Raw genomic sequence first — 20,654 nt, forward strand, 5'->3', positions numbered from 1 at the left:
GAGCAAGCTCCCCCAAGTCTGTAGATGCAATGCGGTGCATTCAGAGAATTTGTAATATTATTACAAATCAGGGAAATGTAGTGATGAAAGTGTCCTAATAAGGCAAAATACATTTCTTCAGGAATTTTTATCTTGAAGTTGTTGCAGTCTATGTGGTCACAGTAAGTAAAAATTCAAGTGATGGCTGAGATGTTATTTTCTTCCTTATCTGTAATTTATGTGACTTCGCTATAGATGGGGCAATAGAGATTTGGGGCAAGCTGTACCACAGGGGGGTAAAGGTTAGAAATGAGAAGGCTGGAGATCTAAGAGAAATTTTCAAGTAAACTAGTACAGATATGGAACTAAGGCTGTTAATAAAAGATTACAGCCCCTTTATAGCTACTGCTCGAAAAGGGGCAGGGATCAATCTGGCCAGGAAGGGCAAGATGTGGAGGGGATGTAGGTAGGAGTGGGCATGTGCTTCTGCTCTGAGAGGCCAGGGTGTGTTGCAGAAGAACAAAGAAGGATGGAAAGATTTGGTAGGTCCACAGGCCAGGCAGGAGCCATCAGCTTCAGGGATGATAGATAGGCAAGGACCAGAGTTGGTGAGGTCATAGATGTTGACACTAATCCTTGGTGCTATGCTGCTGACTGTGTCTTTGCACCACCTACCTCTATGTGAATTCATCGGCCTGCAGGGGCCAAGCAAGTAATAGAAATGAGTGGAGTGGGTGCAGTCAACTGTGGTAAACTGGCAAGTACGTAGCCTAATAAAAGTGACTACTACTCATAGTTGCCATGTTGGAATGAGGATCCAATGTTGCCAGATCTCCCCATGATTCAAGAGAAGCCAGAAATTAGGACTATACTAGCAATTAACCCAGTTAAAAAATCCCAAATAGAAAAGATGCCATTTATAATAACAGCAAAAGTCCAGATTATTTAGGAATAAATTGGTGAGAAATGTTAACAGTGATATGATAATGGACGTAAAAAATAAAAACAAATAATGATAAATGATATGGATGGTAGGATGTACCATACTCTTAACTGGGCAATTCAAATTGGGGGACTTAATTTTTTTCTCCAAAACATAATTTAGAATTCTAATGCAAATGTAGCTAATAATCCTAAATAGATTTTTTTTTAAAGATGAAAGGTGATGCTAACGTTAAGAAATCTACATGAGTAAGATAATGAAGAGCGATGCTTGAACTGACAGTAGGAGAGACTTTCTGAAAAAGGATAAGATGGAACCAGCTCTAAGGGATGTGAATGTATTATAGGTATTATTACCTATTAATAAAAGGTATTATTACCCTATGGCAACTGAAACAGTTTAGAACTAATTCTGAATTAATCAGAATAGATGCAGAAAGAGTGATAATTCAATTCGGTGGATTCAAGTACTGGGGCAATTAGCTACATCACTGGAAAAACTGGTCCAGAGTCCTCATTTCTGATGCCAAAATAAATTACAGATAGATTATGCCATGTTGGTTTTTCATTATTTTTTAATTAATCTGTTTTGATGTTTAAGTGAGAACTTTCTAAACTTTTGAAATGAAGAGCAACAACAAAAAAGACCTATGGATGCTGCAAGGCAAAAGCCACACACTAAAAACAAAAATAATCCTTGCCTAAAATTTTTCCATGACCCAGGATTGCTCTCTAGCACTTTCTATGCTTTCTTCTTCACTTTATGGTCAGGTTTCTTGAAGTACCTAACTTGACTATTTCTCCATCACTCACTCCTTCCTCATCCTGTCACAGCCCTCACCACTGTACTGCCACTGCCCTTGCAGGGCTCACTTTTCGGTGACTGCCTATTCCTAAATCAGTGTACATTTCAGTACTTATTTGTTGGATCGCTAGGCTGCTTTTGATATGGCCAAACATTTCCCTCTTGGTGGAATGCTCTTCCCCCTTGATTTCTGTTTTATTTAAATCATTTTTAAAAGCCAAGGTAGGGTTGTGTATGTGTATGTGCGTGCATGCACATGCACACTTTTTTTTTTTTTTTTAAATGCTACAGAATGCTTCTTCCACCTTTCCCCACTGTCCAGGAGTTAAGTGTGGGCTTTGGCTCTTGCTTCCCAACCCTGTCTGCGTATTTTGCATTAAGCTTTTAGTCAGTGTTCAAATCTCTCTTAAGCAACATTACCACCTTCTAAGCTTCTCTTCCAACTCTTCTGCCAGTCTTCCTCCTCTTTGTGGATCTTTTCCCCCATTTACCCTTTAAATGGCTCCTTTCCCCAGGGCCTCATCCTCAATTCTGTGCCTGGTGTGCCTGAATCACCCCTATGGCCTCATCTGCAGCTCCTTTGAGCTCCTAGGGAATCCAACTTTCTAATGGTCGCTGCTATGGATGTGGCCCATGGGCACCTTGCACTCAAAATACCCAGTGGTGAACCATTTTCTTGAAACTAGTTCTTCTCCTCATAATCCACCTGCATATTCAATCTCCTGGAAATTATCTTGATTCTATTCTTCACCTGTCATATTAGTAATTTCTTTAACACTTATTGAATCTGTCTCCTTGATCCTGTGGCTATGCCCACTGCCTCTATTTAGGTGTGGGGAATATCCAATTGTGTGGGTTACCTGGTGTAGCCTCCCAAAATATCCTTTTCCTTCCAAAGAGCTTCCATTCTGCAGCAGAATGACCTCATCTTTTTCAACATAAACATTATATAATTCTCTTGCTTACAAGTATTCCAGTGGGTAAGGATAAGCTCATTAAGGATAAGTTCAAGTCTCCTGGCTAAGCATGCAAGACCCATTATGACCTAGCTTTTGCTTACCTGATATTCCCACCTCTGGATCCTTTGTTTTCACCATACCTTGTTTACTTGCCCCTCTTTGAATCTGGCCAAGCTGTTTCATGCCCTTGTACTTTTAAATGTATCACCCTCTCCGCATGAAATGTCTATTCCCTTTAGCATACTTTGGACAGATAACTTCCATCCATCCTTCAAAATCCAGTTCAAAAATAAAACAAAAAACAAACAAACCCAAAATCCAGTTCAAATATCACCTGCTCTAGGAAGGCTGATCTTCATTTACCTTCTTAACAATCTACTAGGTGTTGACCATCCTTCACTTGGCTCCGTGAGGGTGGGCACCAAGTCTTACATACCTTGGTATCACCACCAACTGATACAGTGTTTGGCATAGCAGGTTCTCCATAAATGTTTATTGGATGAATGAGTATAGAGTTAGGAGGCATGCAAAGATGAGGAAACACTAATGCAGGTAGTGGGGAGAAGACCGGCCTGAGTCCTGGAGAGTGTAAGGAGCACTTAGGTGGGGTTAGCATTGGAGAGAGAAAAGGGGTGGGCACAAGAAAATGCTGAAGAAGTATTGATATTAATTATAGTAAATTAAATGGAGAAAATAATATATGAAGGTCATTGTTTTAATCTTTAAAAATTAACTTAGAGATGGAGGATGCTGAAGTCAAGTTAACAAGGGTAGAAGAGGCAGGGCCAGAGACAAACGGCCCCCTCCATCACTTTAGTGCATTTAATTTATGGCACCTGCCCCCTGAGAAGCCATCACTAAGTTCTCAAGAGTCTGGTGTCTATGCTGTGTAGTGCTCTAAGTACAAAATGGTATTTTATGGCTTCCAGATTTTAGACTGACAATTTCTCTATATCCTGTGTCTGAATTCTCAGAAGTCAGGCATATACACCTGGGGAGGCAATTTTGGTTAACATAATAGGATTACTTTAATAATCTCCAAGGATTGTGGAGATAAATAACGTAGAAATTTCACTCAAAAATAAAACCCCAAAAACAAGCTATAAAGAACTTCAGTGGGATGGTGGGGACAATGTTAACATAAACTCAATTAACAGTTGTAAGTGTGTGTTGAAACTCTAAGCTCAGGTCCCTTAATTAAATATTTATGAGTCCTGGGGTCCAGACGGTCGTGTGCTCCAGCTGAGGCTGAAAGAGGCAAAGGTCTGTGTAGCCACCTTGAGCAGGATCAGTCCAGTCTGGGGGGAGGTGTGCACATAATCAGATGCCATCAAGACAGGAATCAAGTGCTGTTAATTCCTACAGACAAGAGCAGCAAATCTGTGTGAAAAGTTAAGGGTTACTGCTGAGGTTTGGCAGCAGTTCCTCACATAGAGAAGAGAAGGGTGTTTCAGACAGAGGGGAATTCTAGTCTCCTGAATTAGGCAGAGGGGAACAGAGCTGGTGGTTGGGTTTAAGGGTCGTCCGCTAGAAGATGGTTCCCTTCAGCAGCTAGGAGGCAAAATTAGAAAGGCAGATGAAGAAGGGGAAAACCAGAGGAAAGGAACTGTGGTGATGAGACCATCACCAAAGGTGCTCTGTATTTATTTTAGAGGAACAAAAATAATTCAAAAAGCACTTGGCCATTCTGTCTCTTACAAGGTCAAATAACAAAAAAGTAGTGGTGTTGAATACAGATTAGACTGCCTATTCTCAAAAACGGATTAATTTTTCTAATTCATTAGGTATTAGTTTGATAATAGGAAAACAATTTAATAAATGTCTATCTTGAACAGTTGTTATTCCAGCCTTTCTCGTAGGGTAGGGTGAGGCCGAATTATTTTGTTGGCAATTATTTTAAGGAGACTATGAAGCTCTAAAAGTCATGGCAACTTCCCCCCAAAGCACAACCTTTTCCTATAACTTCTCACAACACTATTTATTTGAGTGTCTGTAGTCAACTACAGAAAAATAACTTTTTTCCCCCCAAGGTATGTATTTGGTGCTAAAATAACAAATGATATCCTGCCCTAGAATGTTGTTGTTGATGCTGATAATAGCTCCGATAAGAAATATTTACAATTATGACTCATTGTGGAATCAGAGGTAATTGTCTTGCAGTCCGTTTGGAAAGAAAAAGAATAAATAAATAAATCTAGCTTCTACATTACATACGGAAGCTATATCCTTAATCAAAGCTGGTCACGAAACAGAACAAAAGCAAGAATGAAATTCAAATCAAACTCCAGACTGCAAAGTATTGTTGACTGAAGAAGCTACAAGACGAACCTTTCACTCACTGAAGGAAGCAGACGTGTCTCCATGTATAATGTATATTTTTAAAAGCAATTATTTCACATATAGAATGTGATTTAATAAAACCATCGTCTATCCGCAGACTTGTGAACAGGAACCACAAAGGGGTATCTTCGCAAACATACAAACCCCTCTGCATAAAAGCAAGGCCTGTCAACCAAAATGTTGTGCCTCCTAAAGCTTAGAAAAATTGTAATTCGGTGCAATGGTTAGCTGATAGGGCGCAGATACAAAACCTGTAAATTGTAAGCCTTCTGTTAGATAGAAGCGTGTCATGCATAGTAGAAAAGATAGAGTTTCCTCTGGAAATCTGTTTGGAGAGGTGTTCATTTAAAGGCACCCAAGAACTCAGGATCAAGGCCAACGGAAGAGAAATAGAGCCCAAGCTAATACTGCGCAAATGGACAAAGGCAGTCACGAAGGAAGGGACCCGTGCTAAATCTTAATTCCAAACCAGCAAAATGGTTCTACACTCAAGCCAGGGATTAGCCATGAGGTCACTCAAGGAACCATGCAGAAGTGATGGGCCTGGAGAAACAGACACGCAGTCAAAAGCAGGTGGGAGGTATGAAAGGGGAACCCTGTGATCTTTCCTGCCTCGTAACAGCATGCTCCTACATACAGGCTTTCCGTCCAGGCTTGATTAAATGCTTCATTCAGAAGTGTACTGGCCAACAGCTGTGCCTGTGTGGACTCCAGCCCAAGCTGAATCACCTCTAATAATAGTTCTGAGTTCACTCTCAGACAGCATGGGTAGAGTACACTGAGAATGGTGAGGCTGCACCTCAATGAATATTGCATTTCACTGCTTAGTAATAAACCTCTAGCTCTGTATGACAAATACTGACAAAGATACACACAGTCACCTTATTTGAAGGCCTGATTGTGTAATTTTCCCTAGTGGAGAAAAATGTGTTTTTCTTCATTTCAGTATGCCAGGGAATTATTTGGGATCCAAGACATATTCCAATATAATTTATATCACCTAAAACTTCAGTAAGGACTTACTCATTTCAAGATATTCATAAAACAATCCCAGTTTGCCCATGAGCTGCAGGTGGTAGTCTTGTTCCCATCGTGGGGATTTCTTTTCTGTTCTGGAAGCTGTGTGATATCGTCCAATTAGGTTCTTGATCCAGCTGCCAAAAAGATCAAACTGTGAATGAGAATCTTATCAAATTATTTTGCAGATATCTTGAGCTAAACACATCATTCTCCCCAAGAAATGAATTTTGTTTTCATACTCAATTTCTTTTTACTTCTGCCTCCTTAACCCCAAATATTTTGAAAAACAGTACTATGTACCAGGTTTTATTAAAATTGTAACTGCTACTGTTTTCGCTCAGCTCCTTTTCATATGGACAGTTAGGTTTTTAAAAATACTTTCTCTCATTTGATTAGCTTTAGATTTCTTATTCCCCCCCCCCCCCATTTCTCTGCTATTATCCAAAATAGTCTTTCCAGTATGAAATCACCAGAGAAGATAAAATAAAGCCAGACATGGTATGTGAGCTGGTGATCATGCTGTGGAGAAGAATGAGGCAGGGCAAGGAATGGAGATTGTTTGTATTTGTGGTGGGGGGGTGGTGCAGTGGCAGGGAAGGGCTCAGGAGTGACATTTGAATAAAATTATGAAGGAGGCAGAGGAAACTGTGACTACAGAGCCCCAGAAGCAGGAGCAGACCTTTTATGTTGGGCAGACAGCATGGAGACTGGTGTGATCCTGGACTAGTAGGAAACTACTTTGGTAGTTTTGAGGGGTGGGGAGCCTAAGAGACCATTGTGAAGATTTGGGCATTTTTTGGGTGAAGTGGGGAGCCACTGAGGGGCTCTCAAAGAAAAGTGATGTATTTTCATTTTAGATGAAACAGGTCCAAGACCCTATTTTTTAAATTTAAATTTACATTCAATTAACATGTATTATTGATTTCAGAGGTAGAGATAAGAGAATCACCAGTCTTACATAATACCCAGTCCTCATTACGTCACGTGCCCTTCTTCATGTTCATCACACAGTTACCCCAACCCCCAACCCCCTCCCCTCCAGTGACCCTCAGTTTGTTTCCTATGATTAAGAATCTCTTACGGTATGTCTCCTCTCTGATTTTGTCTTGCTTTATTTTTTCCTCTATGATCCTCTGTCTTGTTTCTTAAATTCCACATATAAGTGAGATTATAATTATCTTTCTCTGAATCACTTAATTAACTTGGCAAAAAATCCTGTAGTTTCATCCGTGTCATTGCAAATGGCAAGATTTCATTTTTTTTGATGGCTTAGTATTCCATTGTGTACAAATACACATACACACACACATATATATATGTATATATACATACATACATATATACCACATCATTATCCATTTATCTGTTGATTGATATCTGGGCTTTTCCCAAAGTTTGGCTATTGTGGACATTGCTGCTATAAACATTGGGGTGCAGGGGCCCCTTTGGATCACTACACTTATATCTTTGTGCTAAATACCCAGTAGTTCAATTGCTGGGTCATAAGGAAGCTCTATGTTCAACTTTTTTTTTTTTAAAGATTTTATTTATTTATTCTTGAGAGAGAGAGAGAGAGAGAGGCAGAGACTCAGGCAGAGGGAGAAGCAGGTTCCATGCAGGAGCCCGATGTGGGACTCGACCCCAGGACTCCAGGATCACACCCTGGGCTGAAGGCAGGCGCCAAACTGCTGAGCCACCCAGGGATCCCCCTATGTTCAACTTCTTGAGGAACCTCCATACTATTTTCCAGAGGGGCTGCACCAGCTTGCATTCCCACCAACAGTGTACGAGGGTTCCCCTTTCTCTGCATGCTTGCCAACATTTGTTGTTTCCTGACTTGTTAATTTTACTCAGTCTGACTGGTGTGAGGTAGTATCCCTTTGTGGTTTTGATTTGTAATTCCTTGATGCTGAGTGACGTGGAGCATTTTTTTCATGTGTCTGTTGGCCATTTGTATGTCTTCTTTGGAGAAGTTCATGTCTTCTGTCCATTTCTTGACTGGATTATTTGTTCTTTAGGTGTTGAGTTAGGTAAGTTTTTTATAGATCTTGGAAACTAGCCCTTTATCTGATCTATCATTTGCAAATATCTTCTCCAATTCCGTCAGTTGTCTTTTGGTTTTGTCAACTGCTGTGCAAAAGCTTTTTTATCTGGATGAAGTACCAATAGTTCATTTTTGCCTTTGTTTCCCTTGCCTTTGGAGACATGCCAGCAAGAAACTGCTGCAGCTGAGGTCAAAGAGGTTGCTGCCTGTGTTCTCCTTTAGGATTTTGATGGATTCCCGTCTCATATTTGAGTCTATTTTTGTGTATGGCATAAGGAAATGGTCCAGTTTCATTCTTTTGTGCGTGGCTGTACAATTTTCCCAACACCATTTGTTGGAGACTCTTTTTTTTTCATTGGATAGTCTTTCCTGCTTTGTCAAAGATTAGTTGTCCATAGAGTTGAGGGTCCATTTCTGGGTTTCCTATTCTGTTCCCATTGGTCTGTTTTTGTGCCGGTACCATACTGTCTTGATGACTACAGCTTTGTAATAGAGCTGGAAGTCTGGGATTGTGATGTCACCAGCTTTGTTTTTTTTTTTTTTTTTCCAACAATCCTTTGGCTATTTGGGGCCTTTTCTGGCTCCATACAAATTTTAGGATTATTTGTTCCAGCTCTGTGAAGTAAGTTGATGTTATTTTGATAGGGATTGCACTGAATGTATAGATTACTCTAGGTAGCATAGACATTTTAACAAAATTTGTTAAAATATTTGTTCTTCTGATCCATGAGCATGCAACGTTTTTCCATTTCTTTGTGTCTACCTCGATTTCTTTCATGAGCGTTCTATAGTTTTCCGAGTGCAGATCCTCTGCCTCTTTGGTTAGGTTTATTCCTATGTCTCTTCTGGCTTTGGGTGTAGTTGTAAATGGGACGGACTCTTGTTTTAAGCTGAATAAATCAAGGGCCTGAGAAGTGAAAATGCTTCCTCAACGTTATAGTGCAGAGCTGGTTGGAAACAGCGCAGTGCTCTGCTCTATTGGACACTGGCCCCTCAGGGGTGTCTATTGTTTCATGTTATTTTCTTTATCAATGCCTCCAGATAAATGTGTCCCCCCCCCTACTTTTTATGGCAATTTTTCCTGAAGAAAAACTGAAGTTTGCAGTGAGATGAGGTGTGCACCTGCAGTCTAAGCAACTGTTGTTCCCTCAAGCAACAGGTGACTTGTGGTTTCCTTGTGGAGTTCACCAGAAGATGCAGACAGCAGCAAACAACTTCAAATACAAACATGTGGGCTAAGGTTTGGATCATTAAACAACATGCTTGTACAAATTTCAAATTCAGAAAATGAAAAGGCTTCGCACTATAAAGACAATGGAGGATGCTGCACATGCACGTGTGCAGGTGTACTTCCCTGCACCACTGCCCCCCACCCCCCTCCGGCCTCTGCATGGAGGGATGAGTTACAAATAGCTTGTCATGCTAGGTGACCCACTGCTCCTGGTCTCTGTGTAAACTTTACTGGCCACTCCTCAAGGTTCATGAAGGGGAAGTGCTCTACCACAGAACATGCCCCTGGCTTCCCAATCTTTCCCCACTTCTTTCTCTTCTGTGACATTAGGGGCACAGTAGGAGGCCGTGGAAAGTGGAGGGGATATGGTCTCAGACACCCCTGAATCTGAATCTACTCTTCATTGCTTACTCTTTGACTTTGGTCAAATTCAAATTAAATGAGGTAACAAAACTTACACTGCCCAGGATTTCTGTCAGGATTAAATAATTCAGAACAGGTAAAGTATTTAGCACATTTCCTAATATATCAAGACCACCTTCACAAACAAGATTTTCTTTGGACCAATACAGGCTAACTGCTGAGGCTGACAGGTAACACAGCCTACGTTACTTAGAATCTTGGCTTGGGGACACAATGTTGTCTGGATTGGCGGATCTCACTTCAGCACTTAGAATGACCTAGAATGCTTGATGCTAGTGCTACATCCTGTAACCCAACCCAAAGCTCTGTAATCAGTCAAGTCTAAGGCAAGGCTGGGAACCCACAGTTTCACACATGACAGGGGCCTTGTGACACAGGTGGTGTCACTCATCACCCTTCATGCCACCCAAACTCGAGATTCCTGATTTCTGTTGTTTTGGTTTTTTGCTCTGCCTCACACTTCCAGTCCTAGCCTCTTGATTGAATCCTCTCAATGCTCCAGAGAAGCAGTTCTTTTACTATCGGGGGTCCAAATCCATTACAATTTGGACTGAGGGTGAAACTTCTGTCTTGGCAACCACTTGTATGATCAGCTCATCTAGTACTTCCCTCTCATACTGTACTGCCTTTCATCACCCGTAATACATCATATTAGACGTCTTTCTGAGTAGCTTTCTTTTCTGAACTACAGACTCTTGTTCACTCTTCCTGAATTGAACTACTTATCTGTAGTAGGGAATCTTGGGCTGTCATCCATCCATCACTGTCCTTGGTCTTTAGGGTTTTCTAGTGAGTTACGAATCTAGTGCAGAGATATCAATCTTGACTGAACATGAGAATCATCTAGGGAACTTTTTAAAAATACAGATTCCAGATACTTCTTCCCCCGGCCATGAGTGGAAGCTTCCTCTCTCTAGCAGGGGTTATAAAATAATTTTCTTAGGGATTTATCATGCATACTAGCAATAACAGCATTGGAAAAGCACCCTTCCCTAAGTCCTTATTACGTGTAAAGCACTTTACACCTCATTTTCTCTTTGTAGCTTCATTATCATATTTAATCCAGATGCTATAGATAATCATCATTTCTATTAAGGATATTCCACAGTATTCCCACTTGCTAATTTTGAATACAAGCATCCTTCACTATCTGAATCTATTTTACTGTTCCTGAAAATAAAGGGTCAGTATAGATAGTGAGGGATAGCTGTATTTCGGGTTCTCTTTATTGTATGTCTGGTTCATCTTCCAGCCAAATCAGATCTGTTCTCTTATAATAGTTCACTTTCCTCATTTAAGTAGTGCATTCCCGTTGTGAAAAACACAGAAAACCAACAATGGATGAAAATTACAGCCATCTGTTATCTAAATACCAAAGAACAATGCTATTGGTATTTTGGATTTTTAGCTGTAATTATTTTCCTTAATGTTTAATCATAAAATTTTCTCCAGAGTGGCTTAATGCAGGGATTGTATGAACCCTTTGTCAAACACAGAATAAAATTCCCAGGAATGCCTCAAATATCAAAATACAAAGTGAGACTGGAAAGGGCAAAGGACTTTGGGCTTGTTCCCTGGGTCCAACAAACAATTCTGTTATTTTGCTGATATTACGTATTCGAAGCACATGGGTCACTCATTCACTAGACTGGTGCTGGGGTGTGCCTACTAAATTCCAGGTACTGATTTAGGTGCCAGCGGGACCCCAAAGGGAACCTGGGTCACAGTGCCAGAAGTGCTTTGTTCCTGGAATCCTCACTGAGGACCTCCAGTGGTGTCAGGGTGGAAGAAGACCAGTTTACGGTGATATTCATTTCATTATGTTCCTTTGGACATATTTAAATGGTGGGAAAATAGCTACTGACTGACCAGGCTTTTCTTGCCTATCTTATGTATTTTGGGGTTGGGGATCGGTTTGGGTAGGAAGAGTAACTGATCTTTCACTTTGTGTGGAAAACGTATGCAGGAAAGTGGTACCTACACACAAAGACTGATGGGAAGAGCCCAAGTCACTCTCTAAAGTGGCTAGAATGTAGCATTCCCAGTTTTCAGACAAGGGAGAGATAATTCAAAACATACCGCCCTGAGGTGTTTTAGGCCAGGAATAGAAATGTCTAACAGGGGCGCCTCAGTGGTTTAGTGCCTGCCTTTGGCCCAGGGCGTGATCCTGGGGTCCTGGGATCGAGTTTCGCATCAGGCTCCCCGCCTGGAGCCTGCTTCTCCCTCTGCTTCTCTCTCTGTGTCTCTCAGGAATAAATGAATACAATTAAAAAAAAAAAAAAAAAAGAAATGTCTAACAAAAAGTTGAGCTCACTATAATGTGCATCAATGGCCTATCTTGAAGTACAGGTATAAATATACCATGGATACTATGTACATCCTTTATTTTTAAATATTTCATGTGAACAAGTTTCATTTCATATGAATTTCTTAGTACCAGTTTAGGAAATATATGTCCCCACCCCCATCCCCTGCCCTGCCAACAGTCGCTATTTTTTTGGTTCAGAAAATGGCTCACTGACAATCAACCAGTCATCAAAATTTAGTTTAAATAACTAGCCTACTTCCTTCAGAAAAATGCTGTTTACTAATCTGAGTTAAGCCCTTCCTCTATTTGATATATTTGTTTTCATATAGAAACCCACTATTTGTGCATGACCTACTTTTACTCATATGGAAAAATCTGAATATGAACTCAGTGAAGTTAAGGGTTATTTACTCCCTAGTAAGGACCCCACATATTAATTTTACAGTTAAGACCAGATCCTTTTTGTATAAGGGAGGAGGGAGGAGAGGAGAACATTGCGGGGGTGGGGGGGCAAGGTGGAGGAAGAATGTTTGTTTTGAGATAGACCCTGATAGTTCACCTTGAAGGTGGAGGATGAAGCCTAATGAAGAAATGTAAAAGGACCCAAACGTTTCTGCTCTATGAAAACAGGGAAAAAAAAATGGTGAACTGCTCTGCAAAGAGAATAAACAGGAACTTGGTAATGGGGAAGAGAGAGGAGAAGTTAGGGGAGGGAGGAGAAAGAAATGGAGGGAAGTTCTGTGGGGTGGGGGGAAGATAGGTTGAAGAGTCTGGAGCCTACAAAGAAGGGTCATAAAAAAAAATCCAGCTATGCAGTGGGAGAAAAGACTTTTAAAAGACAGTGGTTTGTTTTTTTTTTTTTTTTTTTTTTAAGATTTATTTTCTCAGAGAGAGAGGCAGAGACACAGGCAGAGGAAGAAGCAGGCTCCATGCAGGAAGCCTGACATGGGACTTGATCCCGGGTCTCCAGGATCACACCCCGGGCTGCAGGCGGTGCCACACCGCTGCGCCACCAGGGCTGCCCAAGATGGTGGTTTTTAATTTCAGAATTATTCTGGGTTGCTGGCTCCATGTCCCAAACATCAGTAAAGGCTGCTTGTGTGCATAGTTTTGGAGGACACTGAGAGGGGCCACAGTTGGCTTTCGGGTTGCCATAAGCAGAAAGTATAGACATAGGAGGCAAGACAGAAGAGAGATCAAAAGTTCTGTGAGGACAGAAACTCAGAGCCAGAAATTACCTTGAAAAGGTATGTGTCATAGTCAGAAAAATGGTCCACCAAAAGATGGCCATGTCCCACCCCCCAGAACATATGAATATGTTAAGTGACATGGCAAAGGGGAATAAGGTTGCAAATCAGCTGACCTTAAGATAGTTTCCTGGATCATCCAGGTGGGCCCAATGTAATTATCAGGGCAATCAAAGTGGAGGAGAGAGGGAGGGAGGGAGAGAAGAAGGGAGGGAGAGAAGAAGGGAGGGAGAGAAGAAGGGAGGAGGCGAGCTAGGGGGATGTGACTATAGAAGAGTCAGACACATAGCAACACTGCTGGTTTTAAGATGACAAAAGCAGCCACAAGCCAAGGAATGTAGACAATTCCTAGAAGCTAGAAAAGAGAAATAAATGAATTCATCCTATGGGCTCCTGAAAGGAATAGGTTGGCTGCCAACACTTTGAGTTTAGCCCACTGAAAGCTGCGTCAGACTTGTGCCTTCTAGAACCGTAAGATATTAAATCTGTGTTGTTTTGTGTTTTTCTCATTGTCCTCCCCTTATCATTAAGTTGGTAGGAATCTGTTCAGCAGCAATCACAGAAAATGAATATAATAAGCCCCTGAAAATGTGCAGAAATTGAAACAGCACTGGACTATTCACTTTGAGATAGGATAGAGCGAGCTTAAGTGCAGATTTAAAAGGACAGTGTGACCTTGGCTAACTAACATCTGTTGTTCTCATTTCTTAGGGAAAGAACAGTAAAGTCAAGACATTTGTGTTTATTATTTTAGATCATTATCTCTTGTGATCCTAAGGCACAGGATTACATGTTTGAAGAGAACTTCTCTGGTTGAAAGCATGTGGATTTGGAGTCCCATGATCTTGGACATGAATCCCAGAGTAGCCTCTTACGGATAATGTGAATGTGGGTAAATCACTTAACCACTTTAAGTCACAGAATCTTCATTTGCATAAGGGAGATAAAAATCAGGATTGTCTGACAGATTGAGAGATCTATAAAGCACTTAATACAGTGACTGGTACATAATAGCAACTCAACAAATTATTACCGTTGATTTTTAAAACCATAGTGTAAGAGAGGAGACGGTTGTAAGAAATTGAGGAAATAGTTCACAGCCCCAACAACCGCCATCTCCAAGGACTAGAATCAGACTGCTACCAACAATAGGCTAATAGGCATAAACTGTAGCAAATGGGGATTTAGGTTAAATAGAAAGCTTTTTTTTTTTTTCTTTTAAACATAATTATTAAACACTGGATACATATACACCATTGGTTGGACCATCCGGTCTGGAGGCCTTTGATGGAGTTTACCGCATTTTAGAGGTGGGCATGCAGCTGTGTGACCATAGAGGCAAATGGGTGGGATGGGTGGGTTGTTCTATCCCCTATCACATCCCCAAGATCACAAAACTTCATACTCACGGAAGTAACACCTCTTGTATGTTATTCCAGATTGCTTTTCCTCCCATGATTATCGTCAGCTGTGTCGTCAGTTCAAGGAGACAGCCACCGGGCTCACACTGGAATATTAAAAAGAAAAATCTCGCTTAAATTTTACAGGGGTCTAACATGAGACTGAGTTCATTAATTTTCTTTTTCGCTGATATTTATTCTGTTAAGGCAAAGAGAATCTAAAGAATTCACAGTGAAGAAACTCTTTGTTGGGCGCCCGGTGGCGAAAAACATGAAGCAGCTTAAATTGGCAGGAGAATCCAATTCTAAGTTCGTACCTCTTCATTTCTGTATTTTCCCAGCCAATAGGTTGGGTCTCCGGGATAACCTACAAATTTGCCCTTAAAGAATGCGATGTAGAAGCATGAAGAATAGTAGTTGACAAACTGGAATAAGAACATCTTCATGGTCAGGCTGTTCTCATAATCAGTCTGGGTCCTTGGGAGTTCTGCAGTTAAATAAAGGTAAGACTTAAAAATTGTGAACAGCTTTGAGACCCTAATCAAAGACACCGATACATGAGTTAACATGTTTAAAAAAAAAAATACAATTCACACAGTTTCCCTTTAAGCTGTTTTTGAATTCCTTAATATAGCTTCTGTGCCAATTCCCAGCTTACACGTTGGTATAACAGGCCCCCCTCCCCCTTCTGCCAAGAATACAACATCCCACAGGGCCAAAATATTCAAGGATTCCTTAAAATTTACAAGCTTAATGTTATCAAATGGACAAGGCTTGTCCTCTCTCAGGTCTAAGCAGACAACAGGTTATTTCTGAACAGCCTGCTAAATGATATTTCTCTCGTCTTCCTGAATTGTGGGTAAGGAAGGTAGGGCTGTTGAAACAAACAAAACGATGGGGAACCTGTTACAGGCATTTGGAGAAGATAGAACAGGTCATCCTTCTAGTTGAGAATTTAAAGCAGTCGGATCATTTTTAGAAGATGACCGCTGAGCAGACCATTCGGAGAATGGCCCAGGCATATGCAGCATGTGGGGAGAGCTTAACTCCGACCACTAAGCAGCTGCCTGGGATACAAGCCAGAGAGAGAGAAACATTTATTACAAAAGCTGGAGCTGAGAAGAACACAGGGACATTAATATGAACAGCATGGGGGAAAGCCATGCAACAGGGTGATTACTTGTCCTCTCAGCAAAAGAGGAGCATATTTGCCACTGGAAACCATGACCCCATTCCACTTATTTGCAATAAAGAGACTATTTACTTTCAACAATAGGGTACGTGATCTCACGTAATTGAAAATATTATTCAGCGCTGATCTGTTTACACAGAGCTTGGACATTATAATGATTGTCTTTGCTTTGTCCCTTTTGCTAATGCAAAGCTGTAGATAATTCATTTCCCACACAGGTTAGATAAAATATGTTTACACTCGAAATTTTCTAAAATTCGTAACATACTGAAATTGAAATGCCTGAAAGAGACAGTCTCTATTTCTCACCAGGTTTTAAAAGTGTCTTACGGAATGACCTTACCAAAATTAGTAATCATGATTGCTACTTTTTCATATATGGTGTTCAGAATCATGATGATGATAAAGCTGATGACGGAAGCTGTGATAGACGTGGCTGTCTGTGGGGTCAGGTACTTCTGGATTGGGTCTGTCCCGTTGAAGGTCTGAGATAATTTTGTAGAAAATACAACCAACACTGAGAGCCTGTAGACTATGATCCCAATAACTGAGGCAATGATCAACAGGATCTGGAAGCACAATAAACACAGCAACATGAGATTCACAAATAGTATTTTTACACTTGAAAATCAACTCCATGTGTAAATGGACAAGGTGCACGTGCAAAGTGATGTGACTCTCATATAGTTGCCACAAGACGGGTGGAAATCGGGCACGTTAAATTTCAAAAAAAGGGAGAGGAATGATGGAAGTCAAAACAAAGTGTGTCCACTGAAGGAAAATGTGGGTGGCTCAGCGGTTTAGTGTCTGCCTTCGGCCCAGGACGTGATCCTGGAGTCCTGGGATCGAGTCCCACATCGGGGTCCCTGTAGGGAGCCTGCTTCTCCCTCTGCCTGTGTCTCTGCCTCTTTCTCTCTCTGTCTCTCTCATGAATAAATAAAATCTTTTAAAAAATGTTAACAATAGGAGAAACTGCACAGGGCGTGAGTACACAGGAATCCTGTACTCACTCACTGTGCAGTTTGTCTGCAAACCCCAAACTGCTTGAATAAAGGTCTATTAAAAAAAAAAAAAAAAGAACGAATCTTCAGAAGAGGAAAACGTGGAACCAGTGAAAACATCCCTCTACAATCAGGACATTCTTTAGGGTGTGCATTAAAGTTTTTGCTCAGTTTTCATCCTAATATTAAGGGGGTACGTTCGCTTCCAACAGAGGACCTATCCCTGGTTCAAGGGTCAGCAGGTGCTTTTGCCTTAGCCGCCTGCAGGAGGTGAGATAGAGGTGCCTGGAGGGAATTCAGAGATGGCAGCAGCTACATGCTGATGAAAGCTTCACACCCTTTTCACCCTCAGATCCTAAGATCTTAAACCTGCAGTTACTCATACCTGCATCTGCACAAGATTCATTTCACTAACCTGTTGTATTTTTGACTACACAGACCCCAAGTCAGTGCGGGGGTGGGGAGGGGAAGTAGGGGCGTCTGAAGCACAGCTTGTGTGTGGCTGGTAGGGTGTCCCTTCATTAGGCAGGTTTTCTCCGGCCCCTGAACCATGCACATTTAAAGGTCTCCATTTTATTTATATTTTATTTATTTTATTTTATTATTTTATTAGAGATTTTATTTATTCATGAGACACACAGAGAGACAGGCAGAGGGAGAAGCAGGCTCCATGCAGAGAGCCCGATGAGGGACTCGATCCTGGGACTCCAGGATCACACCCTGGACTGAAGGCAGGCGCTAAACCGCTGAGCCACCCGGGCTGCCCTCCCTTTTATTTTATTTTATTTATTTTTTAAGGTCTCCCTTAGAAACTGTTTTCCCTACATCTACTTTCTCGGACTTACTGCAAAGTATGTATTTCAATGTGTCTGACTGCCTCCAGAGAGAAAAGCTACAAAGAATGTGCATTTCAGGGCCAAATCATGTGCTGTTGTTTACAGCAACAGAGGGAGGCTGGTTTTCACCTGTGGAGAGCAGTGACTGGGAGAGATTACAGGTGAGGTCCTGGAGGTTCCTGCATCTGAATCCCAGCTCTGCCTCTAGCTGAGGGACCGAGTGCAAACTACTTAACCTTTGGGGCTTCCATTTCTTTGCCCATATAAGGTGGGATCCTTTTTTTTTTTTTTTTTTTTTTTAAGGTGGGATCCTAATGGGAACTTTTACTTATAGGAGTGTTGTGAGGATTTAATGTGTTACTCCAGGTAAAAGCACTTAGAACATTAAGCCCAGGCACATGAAAAGTGCTTATAAATGCTGACTGTGAGTATGGTGACTGGAGAGTTAACAAGATGTTTTTCTTACTTTTAAAGCCATCAGTGTGTAAAGAAGGCATTTTCTTTCCTCTTCTAATCTCTTACATTATCTCCTTCCCTTCACAGTTAGGGCTTAATACTTATGAAAAGAATAACATGTTTGTGTGTGTGAGTACATGTGAAAATTAGCCAAGGCTGAGAAAAATGTAGTAGATAAGGTATATCCAGTCTTCCTCTCTAAGCCCAACAAATATAGACCCTTAATTAATTTTAAAAAATATTTTATTTATTTATTCATGAGAGACAGAGACACAGGCAGAGGGAGAAGCAGGCTCCATGCAGAAGCCCAAACTGGGACTCGATCCCGGGACTACAGGATCACGCCCTGGGCCAAAGGCAGGCGCTAAACCACTGAGCCACCCAGGGATCCCCAATATAGACCCCCTTAAATTGTGTGTGTGTGTGTGTGTGTGTGTGTGTATATTTAAATCTCCATTAATAGTCTTTAAAAATATTAAGTGATTATAATAGATGAGATTCTTTAAGTGCTTACTATTCACCTCAGACACGTATATTTTTAAAATCCTCAACACCTGCCCTGTGAGGTTGGTAGTGTTCTATCTTTTACGGCAGAAAAAAGAGCCACAGAGATTAAGACTTTGACCCAAATTAAGCAACTAGTAACTGAAAGGACTGAAATACCCCAGGACTCCGGAGTCACACTAACCTCTGCATGGCACAGACTCCTACATGGTTTATGAAATGAATTCTAAGTCACTTCAGAGTTTTTACACACTTGGTATGTTTCCATACTTCTTCAGGGGACTTGATAGGTTCAATATTTCTCCACAGGAGGAAGATCTGCATTCTCAAGTTCCTTACGAATCTTTTCTGATTATAATTCCAATACATGCTTATTATAGAACATTTGAAATTACTCCATAGTGGATACTGGTTGCTTCTGCTGCCTTGGATCTGTTCCTAGTCTTAGAAGCAGACCTAGATTTTGCTTTCCAAAGGGGAATAACCTCTCCTCCATTTTCAGTCCTATGGTTTGGGCTGGATTGTCCCCTTCCCCCACCTTACAGGCATATATCCTGATTGGTTTGAGTCAAATAGTTATCTCATCTTGTGGGCCTCAGCAACTGATTCAAGGACTGATAAATAATTTAATAAGAGCCAGTGGGATGTGAGAGATCTGCCAATGTCTATGGGAAAGAGAAGCTTGCTCTGTCAATAGAGGCAGCTGCTAACAGAAACCTCTCTTGGTTTGAATGTGATGTGAGGTCTGGAATCCTGCAGCCATTCTGAGACCGTAAGGTAGTGCCTACAACCACCAAACCAGGGGACCAGTGGACACAGAATGAAGGTAAAACACACAGCCCTTGGGATCCCTGGGTGGCGCAGCGGTTTGGCGCCTGCCTTTGGCCCAGGGCGCGATCCTGGAGACCCGGGATTGAATCCCACGTCGGGCTCCCGGTGCATGGAGCCTGCTTCTCCCTCTGCCTGTGTCTCTGCCTCTCTCTCTCGCTCTCTCTGTGTGTGACTATCATAAATAAATAAAAATTAAAAAAAAAATAAAACACACAGCCCAAGATGTTATCTGGGCTGCAGTTATCTATCCTTGATGGAAGCTATACCTCAGACCTGGGATTTTGTTATAGGAACCAAAAAACACCAACCACCCTCATTTTGTTGTTGTTTAAACCAACTGAACACGGACTGTCCGTCATCTACAAATGAATGACTCCTAACTATAAAAATAAAGAATAAAAAATAAGGAAAAATAGAAAAATGTACGTACTATCTATATGTAGGCATAATTCCTTCAGAATCACGTATCATTTGCATATTAAAATCATTTCACATATTTTATCCTTTCCTAAATGTTATCATAAACATAACATTTCTCAAGGCATAAAATATTTTCATGGACATACTTTCTCACAGCTATCCTGTATCCTACTGTATGAAGGACTAGAAGTAGGATATCTTGGCTGAGATATTTTTATATATAATAAGTAAATAAGTAATATAAATAATTATATATTTTTGTAATATATATGTGACTAAATCTTTACCGACTTCTCTTACCATTTGAAATACTTCCTTATTAATGGTTTTTATAAGCTGAATTAGTAGATTAAAGCACATGAATATTTTTGACTCGTGATACTGCCAAACTGCTTTCTAAGAGGCCAGGACGGCTTAAAATTCTTACAGCCTAGGTATGAGAGGAGCTGATCACTGCCCTTCATCCTCACAAAAGCTGAACCTTCTCACTTGAGAGGTGAAATACTGTATCTCATTTAAATGTGCACTGATTTAATTAATATTGAGATCTGACATTTGCCAGGGTATTTTTTTTTCTTTCTTTTGTGAAAGAGTATTCTTGTTCTTTGCCTCCTTAGCTCTTGAGAGCTTTGGTGTTACCTTAGGAGTGATCTGGACTTTTTATGTGTTGAAGGTATTGACCCTTTGCCCTAGTAGGTAACAGAAATTTCTTCTGT

General features: G+C 40.9%; 1 protein-coding gene and 1 long non-coding RNA gene across 6 annotated transcripts in view; one reads left to right on the plus strand and one right to left on the minus strand.

Moving 5' to 3' along the window:
• The window catches only part of ANO6 (anoctamin 6), a 186,089-nt gene that overhangs the window by 14,771 nt on the left and 150,664 nt on the right, over positions 1–20,654 (minus strand). For all 4 annotated transcript variants that reach the window (XM_077870360.1, XM_077870363.1, XM_077870361.1 and 1 more), the window contains 4 exons: positions 16,234–16,459; positions 15,016–15,185; positions 14,708–14,805; positions 6,049–6,179 (listed from right to left, as the gene is read on the minus strand). In XM_077870360.1, the coding sequence (XP_077726486.1) occupies positions 6,049–6,179; positions 14,708–14,805; positions 15,016–15,185; positions 16,234–16,459 (625 nt within the window). The remainder of the gene's footprint in view (positions 1–6,048; positions 6,180–14,707; positions 14,806–15,015; positions 15,186–16,233; positions 16,460–20,654) is intronic.
• Positions 14,705–20,654, plus strand: part of LOC144296957 (uncharacterized) — a 51,541-nt gene continuing 45,591 nt past the window's right edge. Inside the window, exon 1 of one of the 2 annotated variants that reach the window (XR_013363921.1) lies at positions 14,705–15,201. This is a non-coding gene — a long non-coding RNA (uncharacterized LOC144296957). The remainder of the gene's footprint in view (positions 15,202–20,654) is intronic. The other variant, XR_013363920.1, reaches the window with a different exon arrangement.

The sequence above is a fragment of the Canis aureus genome, chromosome 25, assembly GCF_053574225.1.
Source record: "Canis aureus isolate CA01 chromosome 25, VMU_Caureus_v.1.0, whole genome shotgun sequence".
NCBI classification, from domain to species: domain Eukaryota; kingdom Metazoa; phylum Chordata; class Mammalia; order Carnivora; family Canidae; genus Canis; species Canis aureus.